The sequence below is a fragment of the Aythya fuligula genome, chromosome 2 (genome assembly GCF_009819795.1).
Source record: "Aythya fuligula isolate bAytFul2 chromosome 2, bAytFul2.pri, whole genome shotgun sequence".
NCBI classification, from domain to species: domain Eukaryota; kingdom Metazoa; phylum Chordata; class Aves; order Anseriformes; family Anatidae; genus Aythya; species Aythya fuligula.
The window spans coordinates 8,424,273-8,450,045 of record NC_045560.1 but is presented as its reverse complement, the minus strand read 5'-3'; the positions used below and the strand labels follow the sequence as shown (position 1 = coordinate 8,450,045).

At 38.8% G+C, this 25,773-nt stretch overlaps 1 protein-coding gene across 6 annotated transcripts in view; it reads right to left on the bottom strand.

The window, feature by feature from the left end:
- The window catches only part of DPP6 (dipeptidyl peptidase like 6), a 551,222-nt gene that overhangs the window by 51,334 nt on the left and 474,115 nt on the right, over nucleotides 1-25,773 (bottom strand). For all 6 annotated transcript variants that reach the window (XM_032181652.1, XM_032181655.1, XM_032181650.1 and 3 more), the window contains exons 9-10: nucleotides 2,784-2,938; nucleotides 1,862-1,959 (exon numbers count right to left, since the gene is read on the bottom strand). In XM_032181652.1, coding sequence (XP_032037543.1) covers nucleotides 1,862-1,959; nucleotides 2,784-2,938 — 253 coding nt within the window. The remainder of the gene's footprint in view (nucleotides 1-1,861; nucleotides 1,960-2,783; nucleotides 2,939-25,773) is intronic.

The following is a 25,773-nucleotide window of genomic DNA, read 5'->3' as shown; positions in this document are numbered from 1 at the left end:
CAGATTGGGCACACTGAAATGCTCCATATAGGTCCACTCTGCTTGCAGAGCCTTATTTTCAGCTTCCCCTGAACCTTTGGTACTCCTTTCTGTAACTAGCTCTTTGGTGCATCTCTCTTGTCTATTTAATGAAACATTATCACACTAATCCTCTCATTTTGGAAAACATATGCATAATGAAAATACCCCTATTGCTCTAGCAGCTCTACTTATATCATGCCCCAGGGATGGAAATTGCCATGTTTTTGATGAAATATAAAGAGACTAATTAATTATGATATATTTTGCATCATTTTACAGTATTGATTGCTACCAAAGAAATTACAGCCACCCATAGCCACATAGCACAAATTTATTAACAACATGGATCCTGCAACCTCAAGTTATTACTCTAATTAAAGCATTTCTGGGTCTATGTTTATGGAGTGCGGTACGAGCAGGAAAATGATATTGTCAAGGAATTGCTGTTCTGATCCTGGGGTTTGGGTACGAAGAGCTGGCATTGCTGCCTGCCACATGCAGACCTGAAGCTGGTTTTCTGAAGGCAACTGCAGTTCTACCCATTTGGCTTGTTCACAGGGCAGACATCTTTTGTTTCATAATTGGGTTTGAATTGGAGCCTTTCAGACTTATTGTGTTGTGGGGTTGGCATTAGCTTTAATGCAAAGAAAGGTAATTTCCACAGTAAGTGATCCCACTGGTTTAGCATCTTGTTAGATGACTACCCAGCCTGTGCACAGCTATCAGGCACAGGCCTTATGTACTTATTATGCCTAAGGAAGATCAACCCAACACCCTCCCTTGCCCTGTATCATTAGCTCAGTGCTGTACCAGTAACTCTCTTGGCACTGGAATCAGGGATCCAGCAGCCTAACTTAGCAAGCAGTCCAGAAAGGTGAGCATGCTTGGATGCTGCCATGTGAACCAGTGATGTGCTGGGAATGAAAACCTTGCAGCGTTACGTTGGATATGCATGGAAAGCATTATGGTGCTGTATGGTTGGGCCTCTGTGGATAATTTACATGAAGAAGCAGTCTGGTTTCTCTCAGTGTGCTGGAAACCTATTTCAAGTGTAAATCAAAGTTACTGAAATCCAGACTTGGACCCAACACTTGAGCTTTGCAGGTAGGTGTGCCAGGCTTTGACTAAAGCTGTTTCTCTCCTGAGAGCAGTCTGGAACAACATGATGCTCCTTACAAGTGTTCGCTGACCCATAAATGTGCCTCCAGCTTTGACCACGAGCCAAAGTCCAAGCCAAACTTTTCAGCTCTTGCTGAATGCAAAAAGGACAAAGCACTTGCTTGATTAAAAACGGGTGGCAAAGCAGTTGGCTGAATTGCAGTCAAACTTCTCAAATATATTTGCCTTAAAAACAGAAAAGTTTTCTTATTTATTTATTTTTAGTGAATACTAGGAAGTATTTGGCAGAATGTCCTTCTGGTTTCGTTCCTATGCTCAAGTCAAGAAGCAATGAGCTCACGTTTGCTGGGTTAGAGATCTGCCCTGTTTCTGCTTCATGGTCTTCTGTACAGGCTGCAGACAATAATCCCTTTACAATGCCAGTGATTACATGTGAAATGAAAGTGCTCTTATGGATTTTGGGACATTTTGCTGAGTACTCTGGAAATAACTCTACTCTGAAGTTAGATTGGGTCACAGCAATTTTGAGTAAAAAGCTAATAGTGTTCCAGAAAAATACATGTAAGAAGAAAAAACATATGAAAAAATTTAATCTGATTTACCCAAAGTGAAACTCTTTAACAGTGGCAAAGAAAGTGAATGTAAAATGATCTCAAAAAACAGTAAGTGTCTGATATAAACCCCTGACAGAATTGGTATCCCAGCACCAGGAAGAACCTACCTCATTCTCTGATCATCTGGTGGAGTCATTTCCAGGTCGTGGGTAGGGCCATTCAGACCAATCACGTGCAAAGAGATAGTTGGGTTTTCCATTCCAGCCTAGATTTCAATAAGATAAAATAAGGTAAAGTAAAGGTAAGGTAAGATAAAATAAGATAATATAAACAAAACAAAACAAAACAAAACAAAACACATTTTGGTTTTGATTTATGACAAGCCCAAGGATCATAAAATGCACTCTTTTTGTATGAGGCCATTCTCAGGGAAGCTGGAATGGCAGTGGTGCAGCACAGAGGTGTGCAAAGTTTGTTAGGGAGAATAAAGGGGAAATTTTAATTAACATTCATCTATTCTTGGTAAAAGATACTGTTTCCTGGTGACTATAAACATTTCATTTTTTTTTTTATGTGTTTGTTAAAAAGGTTGTCTAACAAGATAATGGTAAACACAGTAAAATATGGATTCATTGTGTATTGTAGGAAAGGACATGACCTGTTGGGTCACAGTTACTTTCCAAAAAAACCTACATATAAGGCATGAACCTAAGTGTAGTAAGGCTTGCTTGCAAACTCTTAGACATTGTTAACTCCTATCTAGCATGGAAGCACAATTGCTTTTGTTCAGGTACAAAGCAAGAACTGAAAAAAAAAAATATTTTAATTACATTTGGAATGACTAATGCTTGAATCAGAAAACGGCAGTTCTACAAATACAGCTAAAGAACAATGAAGACCATTTACTGATGAATGGCTGATCTTTTTTTAGATCTGTTTATTTTCATTGCTTATGAATATGTACTATTATACAGTCTCCTGTCTGAGCCTACCAAGGAAAAAAATATTTATTTATTTATTTATTTATTTATTTATTTATTTATTTTCCAAACTAGAACAGCAGGACTGTTATCTGTATTTTTCCCTTACCTTTGGATAATGATACATTTTAACAGTAGGGTAAAGGCTGCCAGTGTATACTGGGATCTCCATGGTGGGGACTCTGGAGGCATTAATTGTTGCATATGCTAACCTGGTGCCATCAGGAGACCACCAATGAGCAATATGTGTCTTCAAGATCTCCTCTAATAAAAAAAAAATAAAAATAAAAATAAAAAAACAGACAGAGAGAGAGAGGAAAAGAAAAGACTATTAGATGTAAATAACTAGTTAGCAATAAATGAAAATAATGTAGATATGAAAATCCCAGTCTAATCACAGCACAGGGAAGATGCCACAGGAATATCAATTAAAATGTTTATTAAATTATGCCATATGCACAAATGAACAAAACTGATAACAATTACTCTGAATATATAGGTTACTAAGCATAATTATATTGCTCAAAAAAACATCAAATTATTAATGAAAGAACAAAGGGCCCGCCTGTTCCTACTATGTGTCCTGTGCTTGGGTATAAGAACATACAGGTTTTGGGTTCCTACCTGCCTGATAACAACAAAAGCAAGGCTCCCTTGGGGCTGTTATACCCCATGGAAATACTGCAGTGGCTGAGGTTTAATTCTCCTCCATAAATACTTTACAGTCATACTAGACACTATCAGTGGATTCAACCAGCCTTTATACAACCTTTATAGGTACAAGTGGTTCAGATGAAATTTGAATCTTCCTAATCTCTGTTGCCAGTTGGAAATAAACAAAAATACCAATTTCCTGTAAATTATGCAATGTTGGAACTTTGTAACCCTTTTCCTTAGAGTCTGTGGCCTGGTTGCCATCTTGAATTTTATCCCTATTTCATTTTAAAAGTCATTTTTGCAAAGCAATATTCCATAAGTAGCCAGGGTCAGAGGTGTGGTTGTTGTTGACAAAGTACTTGGAAAGATGACAATACAAGCATGTCAGAGTTCAAGTATATAAGTGGAAAACAAGTTTACAATCATAAGAAACAATTTTGAAGTCTGGCAGAAACTAATTCACATTTAGTATAAATTCAAAGGACTTTTAATTTCTAATACTTTCTCTTATCGTTTAATATGCTTCATTGCAAAGATGACCAGCTTATAGATATTCAGAAAAGCTATAAAATTCACTCTTTGTCCAAAGTGTCTCCAGTTACTGACATTTGGAAGACACTAACTTGGCTTTTTTAAACCTCCTATTTTGCAAAAGGCAATAATGTAATCCATTTTCATTAAGAGGCTTAATATCATATGAGTCATTCCTATTTAAACCAGAGCAGAAGGGTTTGCATATGCTGTACAGATTGATGGGCAGGAAGACAGGTGCTGTTACTTTAATGTGAAAATAAGAATTAAAGAGGCTACAGAGTGTTTCTGAGCTTTCACCACTGACGTCCAACTGTACAGGTCTGGGCAGCTCCAACTTTTGTTATCATCACTGGTCATTGGAGAAATGAATGTGGATTTTCAGAGTTTGGACCCACCGTGTTTGCACACCACTCTCTAATGACCTCTTGGTCCAACCAAAATGCCCACCTGGGCTGAAGAGTAGAAATTCACCAAAGATTTTTATTTTATTTTATTTTATTTTATTTTATTTTATTTTATTTTATTTTATTTTATTTTATTTTATTTATTTTATTTTATTTTATTTTATTTTATTTTATTTTATTTTTGATATAAAATCTTGGATGAATCTCCTTGGAGAATAGATACACAATGAGATTTGTCATAGATCAAATGGGGCAATCTTTGTTACTTCAGATTTACACTGGGCTTGAGATAGCATTCAAGGTAACATTAGGAAAGGTGCAAGGGAAAATCATCAAAATTTAGGCTTTCTACAATTAATTAATTAATTAATCAGTACTTAATGGCAACATCTTGAGGGTTTAGGAAAATGTCTAGGAAGTTGCAAATACCACATGGGAAAGTACATCTCTGTTATATTTCTTTTGCTGCATTGTCCTGCCTGTTGTGTATACATTTAAAATATGCTGTTCTTGACTTTTATGTTGCTACCTTATTAAGGTCATAATTAAAAGTATAACGGAAAAGGTAAAAATGGGTGGCAGATGAATTCTTGACATTTTAACATTAATTAAGAATGACTTTATTCAGCAAACATTTTCTCCGGGATCTCAGGCTTAATGAAGCAGTTCTGCTGAAGGTCACATGCCAAGAAAGGTTTTAGCACAGGTTTTGTAGTCCTCTGTTAATGAGATTTAATAGTGTGAACCTTTGCTTTGAAAGAAAGCCAGGACCTTGCCATTATTAGAGAGATCAGTTAGCTTTAGCAAACCAGCGAGCATTCTTCTGAAATACAATTGTGTCAGAAAGTTTCAGCTGAAAGCAGAACATAATTTGCAGACAATTTATTTTTGGGGACACTTTATTCTTTGTGCTTGTATTTACCGCACAATCAGAAAATCAGAAAGACCCCAGGGTCTTTCTATGTCACTTCAGATCCCACTTCACATCTGTAAGAAACACGGTTCTCATTAAACGTCCCTCTCCATGTACTCCTTACAAGCTCCTAGCTAAGAGGATATATTGAACACAACTCTTGCTCTCTTCTTTACAGCTTTCAGTTGCTAGGTGCTACATGATGTAGGAAGGATGTGAGGTGTGGAGATTCCTCAATCAGCTGCCGGTGGCTCTGTGCTCCTTTTTTTCCAGCTCTTTGTCTGTCCAGGTTCAAACACAGTCAATACTTATTCTATGTTACCCCATTCAACATTGAACCATTCTGAAACAGCACAATGACCTTGGTTAGAAGTCGTGAATCCTTGGTGGGAGACACATATTGTCCAGGTGGTCATCCAGTGAAACACAAAGTCATGAGACAGCTTGACGTGGGGCATTTCTGGCTGTGGCTGAGGAAGGTGGCAGTCCAAGTGGGCAAGCCTTGTATATAAAGTCACACTGCTGAGGTCAATCCTTTGTTTTCTCCTAGCAATGCATGTACTGACATACTGGTTCAGGTAAAAATCAAAACTGCTTTAGAAATGGCCTTCACATGGGATCCCATCAATAGCTTATGCTTACAGAGCATTACAGGATGTGTATTTTAACTATTAACTTATTAATAACTTATATTAACTTATTCAGCTATTCTAGCTGAATAAGACTGAACAGAATGACCATTTCAAAACTGTGTGAAACAAAGGGTTTCATGAGATAACAGACCTCAGGAGGAGCATTTAAAGTCCTGGGCTGGAGGTGGGTATATATCCCTTTTCAAGACTCTAATATCATTGCATAAGAAGGATGAAAAAAAAATAATAAAAAATGGAGGCAACAGCAGAGATGTGAAGAGAGTAATCTTGATAGAAATGGATTAAAGATTGCATTACGTAGCTGCTAGTCTTTGGTGTGGAGACCTGAAGAGCATCCAGAGTGGGTCGGGCTGCCCATGTCAGGAATGCCATCTCCTCAGAGGAACACATTTCCTACTAGATGCTTCTCTGCTCATCACCAGGAAACAGGGAGCAGCAGTCCCTTGCTGTGCTTCTTGGCTGGCAAGTAACAAGACGTGATGAAATTGGGTTCAGATGTAGCACTTAGCAATGGTACCTTATGGGCAAGCCTTGGATGGACTGCATAGCAGATGAGCAGTTGGATGGATATTTCTAGCAGGTGTCTCAGCCAAAACTAACCCAGCATGCATGTAAAAGGAAAGGAAGTGTCTGTCTGCTTCTTTCAAGATTGAATTTATGCCAGCGGTACTCGCAAGAGCAATGAAATTGGAGACTTGTAGTTACTTTAGGCAACCAATTTCTTAAAGAAGAGGAGACAAGAGCATCAGGGCTTTATCTTCTGCAACCTCAGTAGCAACCAGAAGATTCTGGGTAAAACCTGTTTTGTGAAAGACATCTGGAAATCTGTGCAGGTGGTTTTAATGTTATATAACCTAATCTGCTATTGAGCTATCTCTACATTTTTCCTGTGATAAATCTGCTTCCCAGGCTTATGCAGAGTTCTCAACCAGCTGAGCTCCATCTTGTTAATAAGTGCAAAGAAGCATTATGGCCATGGAGGGTGAGAAACACATTTCTTCACAAGTTTCTAAAAATCTATTTCCACAGCCTCTGCCAGTCCTGAGTCATACTTGTGATTCTGCTGAAGGTGACCAAGTTCTGGCTTGCTGTCAGTGAAAACCTGAAGCCTCCACCAGGAGCTGAATGGGAAATCCATTGGCTGCTTAGACTTTTCTTCCAACTTACAAAGTCATTATGAATGACTTGCAATTTCCAACTGTGAGTTAAATGAAACAGAGACTTGCACAAGGAGACAAGAATGATTGGCTAGCTTAGTCCTCTGACAGTTGCTGTTGCAACTCCTTTCTGTCACTTCCAAATAAAAACAGAGAAAAAAAAAAAAAAGGAATCATTCTAAAGTGTTTTGTTTGTTTGTTTGTTTTTCTGTTCTCATACTCAACAGAGATTGAGTTTATTAGCCGTATAATTCAGCCACTGAGACTATACAAGCATCAACAGTCCAATTTCCATGCAAGACAAAACCAGCTGAAGACACCACTTTGATCAAACACTTTTCTTTGGCTGTCCAGATGCTTCTGCTTTGTGTAAGGCAGGACCTCACCTAAGCATGTCACTCCACAGACATCTTCTGGATGTGCCCATACGTACAGGTCCACACATCCAGCTCCCCTGGGAAGTGTGGCAGTAAATGTGCATGTACATCCCCACAAACAGTGCCACAGAAAGCTTTTCTACAGGAGGGAGCAAGTCAGTGTAGGACTGGTCCTAAGGCCTTTTCAGTCTTTGGCTGCTATCGTCTTCCAATAAGAATGGCCAGGGAAAAATATTATAGTGAATAGAAAGAAACTAACCTTTTCTCTTCAAAGAGAAAAATGGCTTTCCCATAGATCAGTGCTGCAGACAAACAAGTGAACTTTGTAATCTGAATGGTGTGTCCACCTTTGGCAAAGCCCCTTGTGTTACAATTGCAGTATCATTAACTTCAGAAAAGTAACTTCAGTTATTGAGGAGGCATCCTTGGAGACTGAGCAGAAAGGCTTTTCTTAACTGCATCTAGAAAATAGAGGCTTTCTGCATCTCTAAAGGTCAAAAAAGGGTATAGTGTGTAGAGACACTTAGAAGGATTTACTTATTAAATAAATCAATTTCTTTCATACAATTAAAATTATTTTCTTGCTCCAGACATTGAACTTTTTTCTTCTGTAGGAAATCAAAACAATATTCTAAATGTTGTGCCCACAGAAGACAACAAAGACAGAATACAGTTTGATTCTCCTCTGAGTAGATGTACACACAGACACACACACATTTAAGTACATCTAGCGGGCTGTTAATAGACCCATTAATTTCAGAGTACTTTTACATAAAGAACTATATAAGATTTAGTCTGTCAGAGGGAACTTCTAATTTATATGTTATTTATTGCTGATGTGGCAAAGCACAGTGATTCCAGGAAGCAGAAACAGTGGTTTTGTTTGTGCAATGTATAGTAGATGATGCTCAGATCATTTAGGATTTGGTGTGCTGAAGGCATTTTACTATTTTATTAAAACTGTTAATAAAAAGGAATCTTAAGCAAAATGAAATTAAAGCCTAGTACAAAGGCCAAGGCTTACATTAGGAAAGAAAACTCAAAAGAATTTATCAGTAGGAAGCATCAAAAGAAGATAAGAGGAAGAGAGATCAGAGAACCAAAAGGGGGTGTAGGAACGGAGGAAACAAAGAGTTCTGAGATAGCAAAACCCCAAGGGTTGTCAGAGAAACATCACATAAATACAGATGCTTATTTGACAGCTGCCACTTGTTTTAAAATCAATCACTAGATCATCTCAAACCACCAACCACACATCCAAATTGATTACTATTGTCTAGTTTAAAAGCAGGTATTTTTACATGGTTAGGGAAAGCACATTGTTCACATTGGCCTTCCCTGACTTGTTTTTCAGGGGTGGCTTCAGAAGAACACCATCTTCTGCACATATGTAAGCCAAATTTTCTCTCAGTTGCTGTAGTGCAGCTCCACAATGACTGCCATTAAGTCACTTTAATGCATATAAAATGGGTGTAAAAGTAGTTATGTGTATTCAAATAGAATAAAAATCTGTTTTATATTACTTTTTTTTTTTTTGTATTATTTTTGTTAGATTACTGTTTTATATCCAATCTACATTTTCCTGTGTTGACGATATTTTATGCTGATGTCAGCAATAGCCCTGCAGCACTATTGATTTCAGTGGTATTAATACTGTTTTAGAGTTTTCTAATTGAGTCAGATAAAAAAAAAAAAAGTCATTTTTCAGGATCACTAAACAGCTCTATGCCCTTTTGGAAACAGGTGAAGGTTACAAATCAAACAAACAAACAAAAAAAAAACAACAAAGAAAATACAACAAAAAAAAAGGAGCTGAGAGAACACTCCAAAATCCAGTCTCAACCCAACCCCATGATTCCTGTATGCAGGCAAGAAATGTTCTCAAGCTGTTTGTGCCATCATCAAAGAGATCCTTAAGGAAAACTGAATGCTGTGTTCATCCCATTGACCCCTTATTCCTTCTCAAAACACACATCCTCCTCTGCTATGACAGGCAATGGGCTTATGTAAAGATAAACTATTACTTTCCCCTGTGGTATTTGAGGACATGCTTTAAAGGACACACTTTAACATAAAATCCTTGATCCCAAAAAGCCACCACCCGATGGCAGCAGCATCATACAGTCGAGGTGCTCCCATCTCTTCAGCAGCTGCGGGAACATGGAGCCCCCCATCTTGGGGGAAGGAGCCCAGCCAGGAGATTTGCATCTCCTCAAGCACGGGGAAGGTGTGGGCTGCAAGTGTCATTAATTTCCCCTTAGTCATGCAGCTTAATTGCTTGAACACATGTTGTTTTCTGCTCGTGCAGCCTTGCAGCCCTGTGTTCCTTGCAGAACACTCTGGTGAGATGCTATCTTTTCCCCTGGTCTCCTCCTGGTTGAGGAGGAACAGGCAGAGCAGGGGTTTGTTTGCCATCCTAGCCCTCAAATCAACCATCTTACTAATCAGTTATGCAGCACCCTGACTTGGGCTGTTGTCTGGTCTCAGGGACTCACAGTGCTGTGAACAAGGTGTGCAGCGTCATCCTTCCTAGTCTGAGTAAGCAGGAAGGATGCCAGAGGACATGCAGAGCCTTCAGCTGTGCCCTTGGGAAGAAGGAGCAGCTCATCTCCACCTGCAGGGGATGAGGGCTCATCCTATGCTTTCTGCCTCCGTGTGCTCAGATGTTGCCCAATTTTTGACCACTCAAATCCAGGCTCCTTTTCCACAGTCCCAAATATCTGCAGTGCCCACCATGGTTTCCTTGAGGACAGGTTTTAGGACAAGGAGAAGGACTGTGGCCACTTCAGGAGGGCATCTCAACCACATCAAAACTGCTGGTTTAATGTTTTGTTGTTTTTCCTGGTCCATTGATTCCTCTAATTTGTTGTGTTCCTTTCACCAAAGGATCCTGTAGTTCCTGTGTGAGTCAGGGCACTGAGGTGATGTTTACAAGGTTATTGATAAGTAGTTGCCAGACCTTCTTTGCTGCTAAGAGCTTGGGGACTTCAGAACACTGACAGCAGCTATTACAGGCTTGATTCTCTCCTCGGGTACTTCTCTGCAGCTCTTTGCATTCAGCAGAGTGCATGAAGATGGTCAGGCTGTAATAACTAAGAAATTGTGAATGTTTAAAGTTCCCCTCATTCATAGAAATAGATTTAATGAAAAATAATTAAAACGAAACCACCAAAAAAATATAAAAAAATAGATGCACACAAGTGCCTTGGGAGGTCTGCTCCCCACTCCAGACCCTCTAGGCAGGCAAGGTGACCACACTCCATACACACTGCCATACCATCTTTAGGTCACATTAATATTTTGGAGCCAGTTTTGCAGCAAACACTGCAAGACATAAAGGGAGATGTACACCAAAGTAGAACAACACTGAGTTGTCTCCACATCCCACTTTTGTTTTCATAACTTTTCCTTCTTTATGCTTCTGGGTTTTTCTCTCCTGTCCACCATCATTAGCAATCCTTTGCTGTTTGCTTTCAAAAGGATCCAAAGTTAATGCTTACAATAGCTCTTAACAATTAGCAGGTTTCCTCCTTCCCTGGTATGAGTCAGTCACAGCCACAGCAAAACCTTTTTGAACCATTCTGGTTAGACCAGCATGCAGACTTTTCATCCAAACAGGCAAGTCTGTAATCTGTCAGGATGCCCAGAGATAATGAAAATGGGGATGGAATTATGAAAGTAGAAATATTACTTAGAGATCACATAGGCAGATATTCCTATTTCTAACACTCACTCCAAAGAGCAAATGCATCTAGAAAACACGTCCGCAGTGGCAGACTGCAGTATGTCACTAATGCATAATAATGTATTTTTCCACTACCTGCCATAAGCATAGACCCACAGCCTGTTGTCAGCTCTCCATGAAAGCCTGTTAGTGCTGGAGGCACTAAATCTATAGTAACTTTAGCTGGCAAAAGTCTTGAGTAATTTGCACTGCACTCATTGCTGTGGGTAAGTGATTGTTGCAAGGTCTCTTCTTACGTCCTCAGTGGTAAGGACCTCAACAAGACAGAATTCTTGTTGCCCAATTGACTGGATGTAGTCGGGCTCCTTATAGTCAAGTCCTTTTTTTTTTTCTTTTTTCTTTTTCTTTTTTTTTTTTTTTTCTCCCTGCCACTTAACAGGTTGCTATGGCTGAAAATACAATTTGCTTATCTGTGCAATGCAGTGAGACAAATCAAGGCTTTCATTATATGCTGAATATTACTCTATTCAAACCTGCTCAAGCAGCTTCCACTGCACCTTTCCTTTAAATTAAAAGTTACAGATTCTTCCCAGCTAATCTGTGGGTTTTATGACAGCAAGAAGATGGACAGCCAACTTTGACACAAGGGATCAATTTCAATAGCTACGGACATATCAAGAAAGTTAGTGATCACAAAACCCTCTGAATTTGACTATCAAAAATTCATTAGAGGATTGCAATAGTTCAAGAACACAAGTGCCCCAAAGCAATCTCTTTTAATGTTTCATAAAGAAATAGGAGAGATAAGAAGACTGAACAGCCTGACATTGCTATTAAAAAACTTGATTCCTCAACCCTATGGACTTCTTTCAGTACCTGTGCAAGCTGTCTTTCACGTGAATTACTTGCATGATTTATTCACTCTACTAGTCACCTACGTGAGGGCTAATAAACCTGTTAATACTACAAAATAAGGATCTACATTATAAAATGGGAACTGTAGCACATTAACTGAACTTAGTTTAGCTCCAAACTTCTTACCCAGTGTAAACTGCTACAGACACTAACAACCCACTCAGAATTTATATTGCCCTACTATGGCAAAAATCCCCAGAGGTTTCAACCTGAGCAGTGATTCAGGGTCTGGCTAACTGGGAGATTTAGCTGAATAATGACTTAGAGGATGAATCCGATTTTACAGTGCTGTATAATTAGAGGAACTACTGAGATCAATAGAATTACCCAGGAATAATCAAAATGAGTGCAGGATAAAAACAGAAGCAGAATTAGCTTATAGCATTATTTCAGAAAATAAAACAAAAAAAAGCAAAACACCATACTCTTATTAAATAACAGAAACATTTATTATTAATGAAGGCAATGGCATATAATAACATTATAAACCTGATGGATCAGTGTGGTTTGACTATGTTTATGAGTTGTGGTATTTGTATGTGCAAGCAGAAAACACTAAAAAATACTCTTCAAGAGTGAGAACCAGAAGCAAATAAACCCTTTCCAGTTGCTATGCATAAATTGTATCAAAACAAGTCATGAAATCATATAAAATAATTGATACACAATTATATAAGGACAAAATGCTTACTTTTATTCTTCCTTGGTAACAACAGCATGTGTAGTCATGTCCAATAATAATGTAGTAGGGAGTCCAGAAAAGATGAATAGTTCTAAAATCAGTGAAACTATCTGTGGTTATGCAGGCTCTATGAGGGTCAATATTGGTTGGTTTATGGCTGAACCTAATCTACATATGCAGGGAATCCTGACAGCATGAGCTCTCCAGGCCCATAAAATCCTTATCTCCAAGGTCTCTTTCTTGGGCACATCCCAGTCCCACCAACAAGCCTCTCATGATGCTGTGAAAATTAGAAATCATTTAGATGCACTGTTGCATGATAGTGTCGTGCATGTAACAAGCAGTAAAAATGCTGAAGGAAAAGTAAAAGAAAATAGGAGGTATAGGCATTGTAAGAAACAGCATTAACCCCTTCTAAGTAAGGAAAAAACATTAACAAAATCATTCCATGCTCTTGCTATACATGTATGTTTTCTTCCTCTTACATGAAAGTCTTAGGCGACCTCTACTATTGATTAAGGTAAGCAAATGGAAAAGACAAATATATCTGCATGATAATGTTAACCCACTGAAACCTATTTTATCTCTATTATAAGGAAAAATTTATTTATTTATTTATTTTTCCATTTTTTCTGAGCTGCAGACTACCATGTAGCTATTGTAACCCTATCAACAAAAGCTTGCATGGTTCCCTTCCTCGGACTTCTCAGAATTAGTCCTTTTCTCTCCAGGGAGTAGCAGACCTAAGATTAAGCCCAACTAATACCCAGAAAGTAGTCATAGCTGCTTTGGGGACAGGTGATGTCCCCAGCTGCTCTACTATAAGAGGGAAAGGGGCATGGTACCCTGCTCCAGGTACAGCCCAGGGAAAGAGCACTGGGCCTGTGTCACCCTCATCAACATCTTCAGCCCCAAAACTTACTTCAGTAAGTCAATAGTAAATAAAACCCAATGTCCTCTGTATGCAGAATGCCCGATAGGGAAATTCTGGTAGAACGTAAATCAGTCTGCAGCAAAGCACGTTCCTGCAATGACCACTTGGCAGCTTTTTATATTAAGACAGTGAGCACATGCCTCGACAATGAAAGACAGGTTAGGGAAACACTTTCTCTTCTAATGAGGTAGAAGAGGTGGAAAGAAAGTTATTGTGTTTACCTTCACATCTGCCAAGCACAAAGGTTATGAAAGCTTTCAAAGGCTGATAAATCACAGCTTCGAGTAGGAGCTCTGTGGACCAAGAACCACCCATTTTGTGCAGTCACCACGGCTGCATAGCTGAACAAAGTCTGCAGCAAGCTTTTGAGATAGTTTTGTAGAAGTTAGTCAAAAAATAAATAGGACTCCATTATTAACTCCAGCATAGGGGACAGCCCAATGGGCAGAGATCTCCAGCTCCTCTCATTGCTGGGCTGGACTGTCAGTGACAAGGGCTGAATGACCTTTTTCCAATTTTCCAATGGAGATAAAGAATCAAAATCCAGTTGATTTTTTTTTATGTGTAAGGTTTAACACATTCATGATGTTTTTAAAGGAGCTTTGCCACATTTTCCCTTATAGGTACTATGCCAACATAGGTTTCACTATTCAGCAGCATTTTTATTTTTAAATTTATGAAAAAATTAATTTCCTTAGAAAGTCCAAAGTTTGTGTCTCTAATGACTGCTGGTTTCCTTTAAAGATACAAAAATTAGAGTCTCCTAATGAGAATTTTAATTGGATAGTGAATTAAATACCAGATGAGGTTAACTATTTATACTAGCAATGGAATTCCAGAGGTTTAGATATTTTTTATTTTGTTGTATTGATTTGAATTTTTCCATTCCCTGTTGTATCTTGCTTCTCATAGTTACACAATGAAATCATCATTTTAACTTTTTTATTTTCAGGTGACTAAGCCCATCCATAAACTAGCATGTAAAATTTCTGAGAAAAACAGATCAAAATGCATAGAGAAATATACATATAAACACAGACAGTGTCATGTATAAGAACAGCAACAACAAAAAGAAATTGCCTGCATAATTGGATCTAAAACCGATAGGAAAAAAAAAGTTATTAAAAATGAATATCATAGAAAGGCAATTAAGAATTTTAAGGAAAAATGATTAATTAGCTGCAAATTATAAGTATTACTTTGAACTGCTTTGTACAGAACAGTATCAAATTACTAATTATCCTTGCCCGCTTTGTTCAAAGATCATGAATGTGCATTTTAATTTACACTGGAGTAAGCTAAGTACAGTGAGAGCCAGCATGTAGAATTTTGAAGAAATCACTTGGGATGAGGGGAAACTCCCCCATTACCATATAAATGACATGCACAGAGTTATAAATGACATGCATTAGATCCAGCTCATATTGTTCCTTTGAATGTATCAGGCAAATACCAGAAATTATAATAAAGCTTATAACCTACCAGATAATAAATGCAGCCCATACCCCACAAATCCCCATCTACCAAAGATAATTTTGTCTGCTGTTTTTTGCTGATTAAGGGTGGCTTTGGAAAAACAAAAACCAAAAACCCACAACAAGAAACCCATTCCCTTTTCCCTCTTTATCTGTTGCATTTATTGGCAGGGTAGACGGCTCCATTTTTATCTACCTAACAGCTCATTATATCTAGTGTAGAGTAATCTTCATTTCAAAGGCCCTTTGTAGCCTCCTTTACCTTTAAACACTTGCTGTTTAGTATCAAAGACAATTCCCACATAGAAAAGCCTCATTATAGCAGCACCTTTGCTGGTGTATTTTTTTCCTGTGTCATCCACAGTGTTAGCAGTGCTGCTGTGTTGAGATCATGGCTGACTGGTATCTCATTACTCCCTGCATGTACTCGTGGATGGGACTGTTTTCATGGGGTGTTTGATTAGCACCATGCTCAGCAAGGCCATAGGAAGTCCTCAGGGTCCTCAGGAAGGTAACAGCTTATCAGGTACTTTCTCACTGCCAGCCTATAAAATATCCACCTTGAAATGCCTCAAAAATGTTTGAATGGTGAACGTTATCCAATTGCGAAGAAACTACAAGTAAAATACAATTGCCCTTGATGAGTAGGACCAAAACTGCCGAACTGTACTCCTTGTTCTTCTATCCCCCAAATCAGTTATTTTCTAAATCATGTTATTCCTGGCATAGTTGGATGTGGGTTACCCTCACAGATGGCAATTTTCATATATACTGTCCTCTTCTTTCCGAGGCTTCCTTGGATGTCTTTCGTCTTCTCACAATAACTTTTCCCTGGAAGACAGATCAGCTTGGGGCTGGCTGAACATCCCTTTCCCCCTGATGGCTCTGAGCTACAGGGTACCCCAAGGTGAGTATCCTGCCCTGTTCCCGTGTGGGCAGAGACCAACTTTGGGGAACATCAATCACAGAAGGGTGCTGTGATTGATGTACTCTTCAGGCATCTTCAAAGTTATCTTTCTCTGTCCTTCCCTCCATGTGCTCCAGTCAGTGGCCATAAATTTCAGTTATGTTTTGGGCACATCGGTGGTGAGGTCCCATCTTCATCAGGCTCAGCAGGACTCCACCAGTGTATGAACATACGTGAAGCATGGTTACTCCATGGGAAGGATCTTTATTATTTTTCAGTTTGAAAAGCATTTCATTGACAAATGTTAAGAGGAAGTTTTGTTTCTTGTTTGCACATCTACATTCCCTAACTGGCAAAAGAGCCATGATATACTGCCATGAACACAACCATCTTGTTGACTAATTGCCTGTAAATTATCTCCCTCTGCCTTGTGTACTCAGAGAACTGGCTTAGAGCAATTCTAAGTCCATAGGTGGTATAAATAATGTATCCAGTAATATATACTAATGATCCATTTCTTGGTTTTCATTGTAATAGGAAGAAATGTAAAAGTGCTATGCTTTTCCACCAAGTATTTATGTGTTCAAAGGAGCAAAGTCCACTTCCTTTATACCTGTGAAAGCACTACATGATTTATTATTTTCCACTTCAAACCAAAAATAGACATTTACTCAGGAAAACTGTGCAGCCAAACAACTCCTTTATACTTTCTTTCCCTTTTCAAGTGGTCAGCAAAGAGCACACTGATTCCACTAAGTGAACTACAAACTTAAAATGAAGTTGAACAGAAGTGACTCTTGATCTCCTTGTTTAAGATGCTGTGTTGTAGGCAGAGGGCTAGTTTCTCCTCCAAATCATACCTCTGTTGTGCTTTCAAGTGCATATTTTCTTCTAGAGGAGAAGTCCAGATCAAAGAAAGTACTGAGGTGGTCAGGAACAATCTCTGGATGCCCCACAGATGTTACTCTTGGCTGGAACCAATGTTGAACACTTTGTGATCTGCTGTTTACTACCAAACACTTGGTGAAGTTGTGTTTGCAATTTCTATACTGCCTAAGCAAATAGCTCATTCATCAGTTTTGGGACAGAAATAGAAAGGTTAGTTTGTTGGTTGGCTGGTTGGTTGGTTGGCTGGCTGGCTGGCTCTTTTACCCCCTTAGGGGTAGCACTTGGGCTCTGAGCAGCATCATTAATCACATTGTCACTGTCCTCTGCCAGGGAAAGGAGCTGGGCCAGGGCTGGGGCCCAGCTGGGATCTGCAGCAGCCCTTTTGAAGACTCCGTGTTGAAATACAACCTGGTGGCACTCCTTGAGTCCCCACTAACAATTTGTTGCTTACCACCTCCCCCCTTTTGCCTAGCTGCCCAGCAGACTCAGGGGCATTCACTAAGTTGGAGTCTGGAGGCATGTTTACCTCCATCCCTCCCACTCTTCACTCTTCCTGTGTCTTCCCTTCAAGCTGAGGTGCCATTCTGGAGTGTTGTGCTGCATGATCTCCTCATTAAAGAGAATCTCGGGCCTCTGTAATGAGTAGATCCTGTACTACAACACTTCCAAATGGCAGCTCACACTAGAAGAAAGTTGTTATTATGTCTGCCTTTCTGTCTTGCGACTCCCACCTCTCATCTGGCACCACAGGCTCTCTGCTAAGGGAGCCAGAACAACCCCATAAAAGTTGTTTTTTCTCCTTTTCAGGATTATTATTCTTTCTTGCATAATTTTAGAGCTCACAAAACCACTGAAACTGAAAAGTAATTCTGACACATGCCAGACCTCCCTGGTTCACTATTTGCCAGGCAAGCATGCAGTTCAAATCAACAAGGTCAAAATCAGGTGGCTAAAATTCGGAGGTAGTCTCTTAAGCAAGAGTCATCCCATACATACTCAAAGGCCACAATGTTTTAGCTGAGTTCAGCACTCCCAAGAAAAGAACTTTTAAAAGAACCATGAGTCCATGAGTCTATGACTGGGCAGAAGTAAACCTCTTGTTTGTCTCGGCGCTTTGCCAATCAAGAATTGCAAGCAGAAGGATGCCAACACCTCCCACAGTTGCTCCAGGTCTGGTGCTTATCAGTGGTGCCCATGAGCCAGAGCCGCAGCCTCACTGCCAGACCTATATAAATTCCCAGGGAAATTCCCCAGAGCATTGCCCTCTTGACAATAACTCCATCATCTCCTTGAGCCTCCTGAACCTCCCATCCCACCTGTTTTTTTAACCTCCTCAATAGCTGAAGAGACCTCCACAGTTGCTCCAGATGCCAAGTAGTAAATAAAAGAGCAGAGAAACAGGAAAGGATTCTAACATACCTACATTTGGCTGAAAAATAATTCCTCCAACGTGTCATCATTCATAATACAATCTGGGCAAGAAGCACTAAATCATGGGGATTTATAGACACCTGAAAAGCCTGCAGTAAAACCCTGCTGCAGCTTTGTGCTGTGCCTCCGCGAGGCAGCACAGCCTTGGTTAGAGCACCTGAAGCAATTCAGGACACAGCTTTTCCCTCCTGTCCTGTTCTCAAGGTCTCAAGCCTGCTTGTGATACTCCAGAATAATACGTAGCATTCTCCAGGGTAGTACAGGTCAGTTCAATAATCAAGCAAACTTTAATTTTTACACTGAGGATGTATTGAATCTTTTAAGTCATCTCTGTGCGCAAAGTCTAAGGCAGAGACTGGAAAATCAAAACAAATGCAATAAATACAACGATCTCCAGATAATTCCCATCGAGTAGGATTTATTTCATTGTCTGTTTTCAGGCTGTTGCCTTCAATTTTAAAAGCACAATAGCATGAAAGCATAATGTTTTGCTTTTAGGAGCTGTTTTTCTTCCATTCTGTTTCTTACGATTTTCCCAAATCTTTAATCTGCCTATCTTGAAAGCCTCCTGTAAAAAATTGCTTTTGATCTAGCCTGATGCAGTAGCAACAAATATTTTTTTTCTTTTTTATTTTTTTTTCTATTGTTGTTAAATCAAATACAAGACAATGACTCAACTTTGAGGAAAAGCAAAACTAATGTAGGAGGCAAATGCTTGTGAGTCATATCAGTAGAAAGGGAAGGCCTGAAGTGATTTGCTCCTATTTTTTGGGGGATTTGCAAGTCAGGTGAGAGCCTCTCAGCCCTTCCACTGTGCAAAACAGAAATAACAGTGCAGCAGAACTGGGGCAGCTTGAACACCAGGCATTTTCCCTCCTGCTTGTAGGGTGCCCTATGGGTTGAAAAGGCTCCTGTCCTTGTTGAAGTCACTTAGACCAGTGCAGTCTTTCTGCATGGTGACCCACACAGACACATCTCTCTCCCATCTGGGCATCCTTCATGTCCTGCCACACAACCTGCTAGGAGTCTGGGCTGGTGTATGGCCCAGGACCATGCAGAAAACAGCCAGATCTGGGTTTCTGTGTTATGCTGTGCCTTTTCTTTGGCATCTAGGGGGCCAAGGTGATACTCTCACCTCAGTTTTGTGTCCTAATTTCTCTCGGCTCATCTAAAACCAGGTCAATAATTGTGACTCAGTTTGCCTGTGTCTAAAAAGATGATAACTCCTGTTCTACCAGGACATAATGGGAGGTTTTATTAATTGATGATTGTAAAAGGCATTATGATCAGGAGAGAATAATTATTTTTGCGAAGATCGTAATTAGACACGTACCAAGAGATACAGCTGAACATTAACCACGATGGTCATTTCATACTATTCTTGTATTTTAGCTATAAGCATGAGGGTGCTAAAAGAGCTGTTCTTACAAAGGCAGCTGCTGGTTAAAATGAAGCTTAAGAACTTGGCTACGCTGAAACCTGCACAACCACATGCAAGTGATGTTAAACACATTGGAGATGAGAGAAAGCATCATGTGTCACTGAAATATAAGAAATGAGTCCTGCCATGGAGCACCTTTGCACCTTTGGGGACAGACATCTGTGGATGGAAAGAGAGTGAGGTGGCTGGCAGCCCCTGCTCCAGGAGGATGATGCTTGAGAGGCTCCCTGGCTCTCCTCAGCTGTGTGTCAGCTCAGGGGCCAGCACTAATCTGATCCAAGCGGGGATTGTGCAAAGCTCATCCGACTCAGGCTGTGAAATCATGCCCTTGAATCCTAATAATTTCTACTGCAATCAGCTGTCGTGCCAGGAGGAATTATGATCTAAAGTTGGGCAGGGGGAAGGAACAAGCTGACACACTTTTATGAATCCCAAATCCTGCTTTAAGGAAAACTGGAAGACTTCCCATTTAATACACACACACACACACACACACACACACACACACATATATATATATATTATTGTATACAACATGTTCTAAAAAGTTCTTTGTGAGACAGAAAGGTTCATATTTATAAATGTGATAACACTGGGAAGTATCCCAGCATTATTATAAAAACTTGAGAAAAATCAAAATGCATGCAGGGGCTTTGGAGACATTTTCAAGGAGAGATGCAACATAACAATGGATTTTTGTACTCATAAAGGCTTATAAATTACCTCATTTAAAAAGAGAATATTTTTAAAAATTCTTTTCTCTGCACACTTTTCCACTGATTTTTTTATGCAACAGTTAGAGTTTTGAATTAAAATTCAAGTTAAAAAAAAAAGAAAAAACACCAAAAAAACCCAAAGGCATACATTAATCAAAAGCAAAATGTGATTTCATCTCGCATTGCTTCTCCTTTCTAATCAGGATGCTATTTGCATACTTTATTTTTCCAGCAAATCATGCAGATTTGTGACTGTTTACAACACTCTAGACTGCTCGGATAGCTGCTCTTAGCTTTTGGTAGTCTCACCACACGGTGGCAATATGACTTCCACCTTCCTGAGAAGGGCTAAGAAGGTGAGTTGCATCTGATTTCCTCCTTCATTACTTCTTACTCACTCTAATGATTATATTTGTAGGTGGCAATTACAGGCCTCTGAGTTTCTGCTTTCCATTTCCTCTATAAATTTAATAGAGTATTGTTAGGTTTATTTTTCAAATAAACTCTGCAACATTTCCAAGGAGATTAAACCCTGCTATATAAGGGTTTTTCTTTCAGCTAATGCAATCTTGCTTGTTTCTCTGATCTATAATGAAGTTTTGAAGACGGCTCTGGACTTACTTCTTTTTGCCAACACATGTTCACCTCCCTTCTGTATTAACTCTTTCTTTCTGAGACAGTGCCTCTTTCCTTCAGTCTTTGTTGCTCGTGTTACCACACAGATTTGAAAAAACAAACAAACAAAAACCCCTCAAATGTTTTAAAACCAGCATAAAAATAATACCTCAAGCATAAACAAACAAACAACAACAACAAAAAAGATATATAGTTAGGAAAAAAAACAGTAAAAGATTCAGCCTGGAAAGGAATTACAGATGCATAAGAAAATGTGATGCATGAGAAATTTACAGATGTTCTAGGCAAGACCTTTGTAAATCACAGTGAGAAATAAACTAGTAATGCTTCTTTTTAAATGATTGTACTATTGAGAAAATGAAAAAAAATTATCTGTTACTACTTCATTTTAAAATTATTATGCAGAGAACATCTAGACCTGAAATATGATGTAAACCTTTTACTCTGCATTTTTGAGAATTGTTAATACTTCTTAGACTGGAATATAACTACTAGAAGGTATCAGCAGGAAGGTATGTTTTTCTGATGCCAAGCCCAAACAACACAGATTTAAAGCTTAATTATCTATATTCAAAAATATAATGCTATGAAATTCAGTAGAAACAATAAAAAAAAAAAAAAAAAAAAAAAACACCAAAAAAACAAGCAAAGTCTTGGAGTAAAACTCTGAGAAGTTTAAGGAACATGTACAGTGTTTAGAGGTATCAACTTCTGCGTAATCATATAATTTTCCTTATTTAAAGGACAAGGATCTAAAGGAATCTAAAATGTACATCAGAGTGTTATACATACTAGATGAGACTGTAATGTGTGAATTTTACATCCACTTTTCTGACACATTTGTTCCCTACATAAATCAAGGGAAATAATTTTCTTTTAATAGGGTGGAATTTAAAAACTCTGCCCAACAGACTGCAGTGGTTGACCTTTGTTGTGTAATCAATACCAGGGGAAAAAAAAAAAAAAAAAACAAACAACAAAACAAAACAGGAGATATTTCTGTAGTGTAGCTTATATTCATATGGCAATCTTTCATGGCACAACCATCAAGGAGTCCTGGCTACTTCACAAATAATGTTATGAATAAAAACACTGAGCGCTTGATGTAGTTTTAGAACTACAGAGTGCTTCCACACTCATTAAAATCTAAAAAAAAAAACATTTAAAAGAAAGACTCTTTCAAAATCCACAACCGAGGACTTTCTTAATAAGCAGCATTTTAAATAATTATAAATGAATTAACATATTGAGCTCTTAGCATTTTGCATTGCTGTGCTGTTTGATGTGACTCTAAACCGTAAACTAAAATTTTCTGGCATAGATTGATGGGCAAGAACTTCATGGTCTTAAAACTCCTTATGACTGGGAAATAGGACATAAATTTTCAGTCATTTTCCCCCCAAAAAATGAAGGAATCTAAGCAGAATTATCTGGCATGCAATCAGTAGCCAAGATGGTAGCACAAGCTGGCTGAAAGGTCTGATGGTTCTGCACCAAGAGCTGCAGGGTGTCTGCAGGCAGCTGCTGTCCCCAGCCTGGCACACAGCAGCCAAAGCTGGCCACCTGCATTCTGCTACTTACCCATCTAAGTTTTAAGAGGATATTTAAGATATGCTATTTCCTCCACTTTTCCAATTATGGTTACTCTCTGGCACAGTTTGCCCTGTAGACCTGTATCCACTGAAGGCTGGAAAACAGCTGGTGTGGGAGCGAGGCCATATGGTAGTTACTTATAGTGACATAAACTAATAGAGTGTTGAGGGTGATATAACCCCTGGATGCTTTATCTTCCAGCAACTGCTGGCATGCCAATCTGACTCTTTAAAGATCTGCCCTTGTTCTTTGGTTCTCCTGATCCAGAGCAAAAATCCAGGTATGGCTTTCTCCACATGCTGGTAGGTGTCAATGTGGAGCTTATTCACTCCAATCTGAAAAATATACTGTATTTTGACCTGTAATACCCATATCCTCATGTACAAAAGGTGACTGAGGTCTGCCTGGTGTAGAGCTGGCATCCTGACACACATCTTAAACCCATCCTGTTTTCCCAGAACCAGAACTTGAGCATCTCAGTTGTTGTCCCTCATGTAACGTTGAACACAGATAGCAGTGCTGGAGGTTGCTTCTCACATGCAAAGATTTAACCTCCTGCCTGTTCTGCCGGAGGAAGCTGCTGAGTTCAGCTCTGCAGGGGCACTCCTCAGCCCCTGCCTGCCCTTGGCAGGAGCTCACCCTTTGCATTCACGGGTCATTGCCTCCTCTGCCCTTCTGCTCACAGACCTGCTCCCACCCCTGGCTGTTTCCAGCTCATGTTAGGAGCTGGAGTTGCAGGATTTTTCTACACACTTTATTGCATTCCTATTTTTTTTCCCCATTAGAAAGCCTGATGTGTGCAAATTATGAACATATGAGCTGACTTCTGTCATTATTTCTGACTTTCTTTTGATTTTGCTACATTTATACAACACTGGATAGGTCAGACCTCTAGTAAGGCTCACATTTCTCAGCAGAATTTTCATCCGTTTCATGTAGCTTTCACTAGCTCTAATTTGGACAGAATAAATTTTTCTCTCTCTCTTTTTTTTTTTTTTTTCTTTTTTCTTTTTTCCTGGCACACAGTCTTTACTCAGGCCAAAGATCAGTGAGACAAAGAGGATAACTACTTAAACAGCCTGTAGGTTTTCCACTGGCCCCTGAATTTTGATAAGCAAGGCTGAACCACAGAAGAATCAATGCAACAAGGAAAAAGATACAGAAATTTACTTTACAGGTCAAATTGATGGAATTATTCAATAACAATATTTCTACAGCAGCTTTCAATTTTGGCTGTTCTTCTTTCTGTTGCTTTAATCACTTTGTGATTGCAGCACTTTAAAAATACTAAGCTTGGATCTCTCCTTTGAAATATGTTTTTTAAACAGAAAAATCATGGAGACCCTCAGAGAAAGAAGAGGGTTTTCAGGGGAATAATGAGACAAATGTAGATGTGCTGTGACAAAGAGCTCCACTCGCTACACGTATGTTGTATAAGCAGTGGTTATGTGTGTTTACTTTACTTTGTATAGATGCAGGTATTTTGTACCATCTGAAGGGATGTTCCAAAAGCTTTTACAGTGACTCTGTAATCTCAGAGTCAACATGTGTAACTGCAAAGAAATCAGAAAGATCCATCAAAACTACACATAAAAAGGTATAATTGTTGGTCTGGAAGAAACCCAAAGACATCTTCTAATCCCCACCCAGCACTGAAATAGTGATCTTTTATCTCTACAACCTACGACAAAAATGTGTCCAAAGCATTCTTAAACCCTCCCAGGACAGAGATTCCTATAGTGTCCCTGGGTGACATGCCCTAACAGATATATTTTCCCCCAGTATTTATGTGAAATGTTTTTGTGCAAATTAACATGAATTCTTTTAATCTTCCACAGGATTCTAGAGCTGGGAAGACTGCTATATTTGTCTCAGCAACCAAACTCAATTCTGCCAACACAGAAATGATGCATTTTTGATTTGTCCACAGTTAACCTCAACACGTAAATGCATTCTCCATGTTTTATCATATCAACCCACTGATACGACTTGATGGAAGAAAAAGTCATATCAGTGGCTCAGAAACTCCCAACGCTCTCAAAATCGAGATTGTTTGATTTTGTTTTTCCCCAAGAATAACGTCAATTTAAGATATTTCTTTTGCAACTCTGGCAGTGGACACACAGCAGGAATATTACAGCACAACCCTTGTGTTCATCACTCTGATGCAGATCTGGAGCACCGCTATGAGCTTCCACAGTTATTCCAGACTTCAAATTAGCATGGTGTACTTCAAAATCTATTTTGCGATATTCAAATCGCTAGTTTACTAATTAGTTACTCAAAATGCCAGCATAATCAGAAAATGGGGACACAGATCCGAAATACAGTATTTAACCCGAGGCTACTGTAAATGACTTTGGAGCAGAGAACCAGAACTCACATGCAATCAGAAATCTCTAATAGCTGTGTTATACAACTTTTATCACACCATTTTAAAGAAATATTAGGCTCAGTGATGCTGTATTTATTTGTCAATACCTACCAGGTGCTATTTTAATACTTTTATACTGATCTACATATTTTATGTGTCAATTTTTCATTTTTATTCACATACTTTTGCTTAAGCAGAACAGTAGCTAACTAATCAGGTTTAATTTGATTGCAAACTGGGTCTCATTTTTTCACATAAGGTAAATATGAGCTAACTGTATACCTGATAAAGTACCAACAGTAAAATAGCAATGAAAGGGAAGAAATTCTGCCACAACAGTTGGGTAAAAATTTGTGGGAAGCTGAACATCTCAGCTAAACTTGCAGAGATCAAAAGACTTAGTCTGGATTTAAACTGCTCTAACTGAACACAATTTGTGTTCTCATGTTTTCTATATTGACCGCAAATCTATTTTCAGAAAGAGATTCAATTAATTTCATAATCTCTTTAATCATACAGCCAAGCAGACCAATTGCAACTCAATATTATCTTTTCTTAGAAGATTAAAACTCTGAAAACAGCAATATATGACAGTTTCATTTTGTTAATACTGCATGTATATAGAAATCATCCAATGATAAGACAAAAACAAAACAAAATTATAAAATTAAAAAAAAAAAAAAACAATAAAGAATGAATTGAAAGACACTGGAACAATTGAAATAAT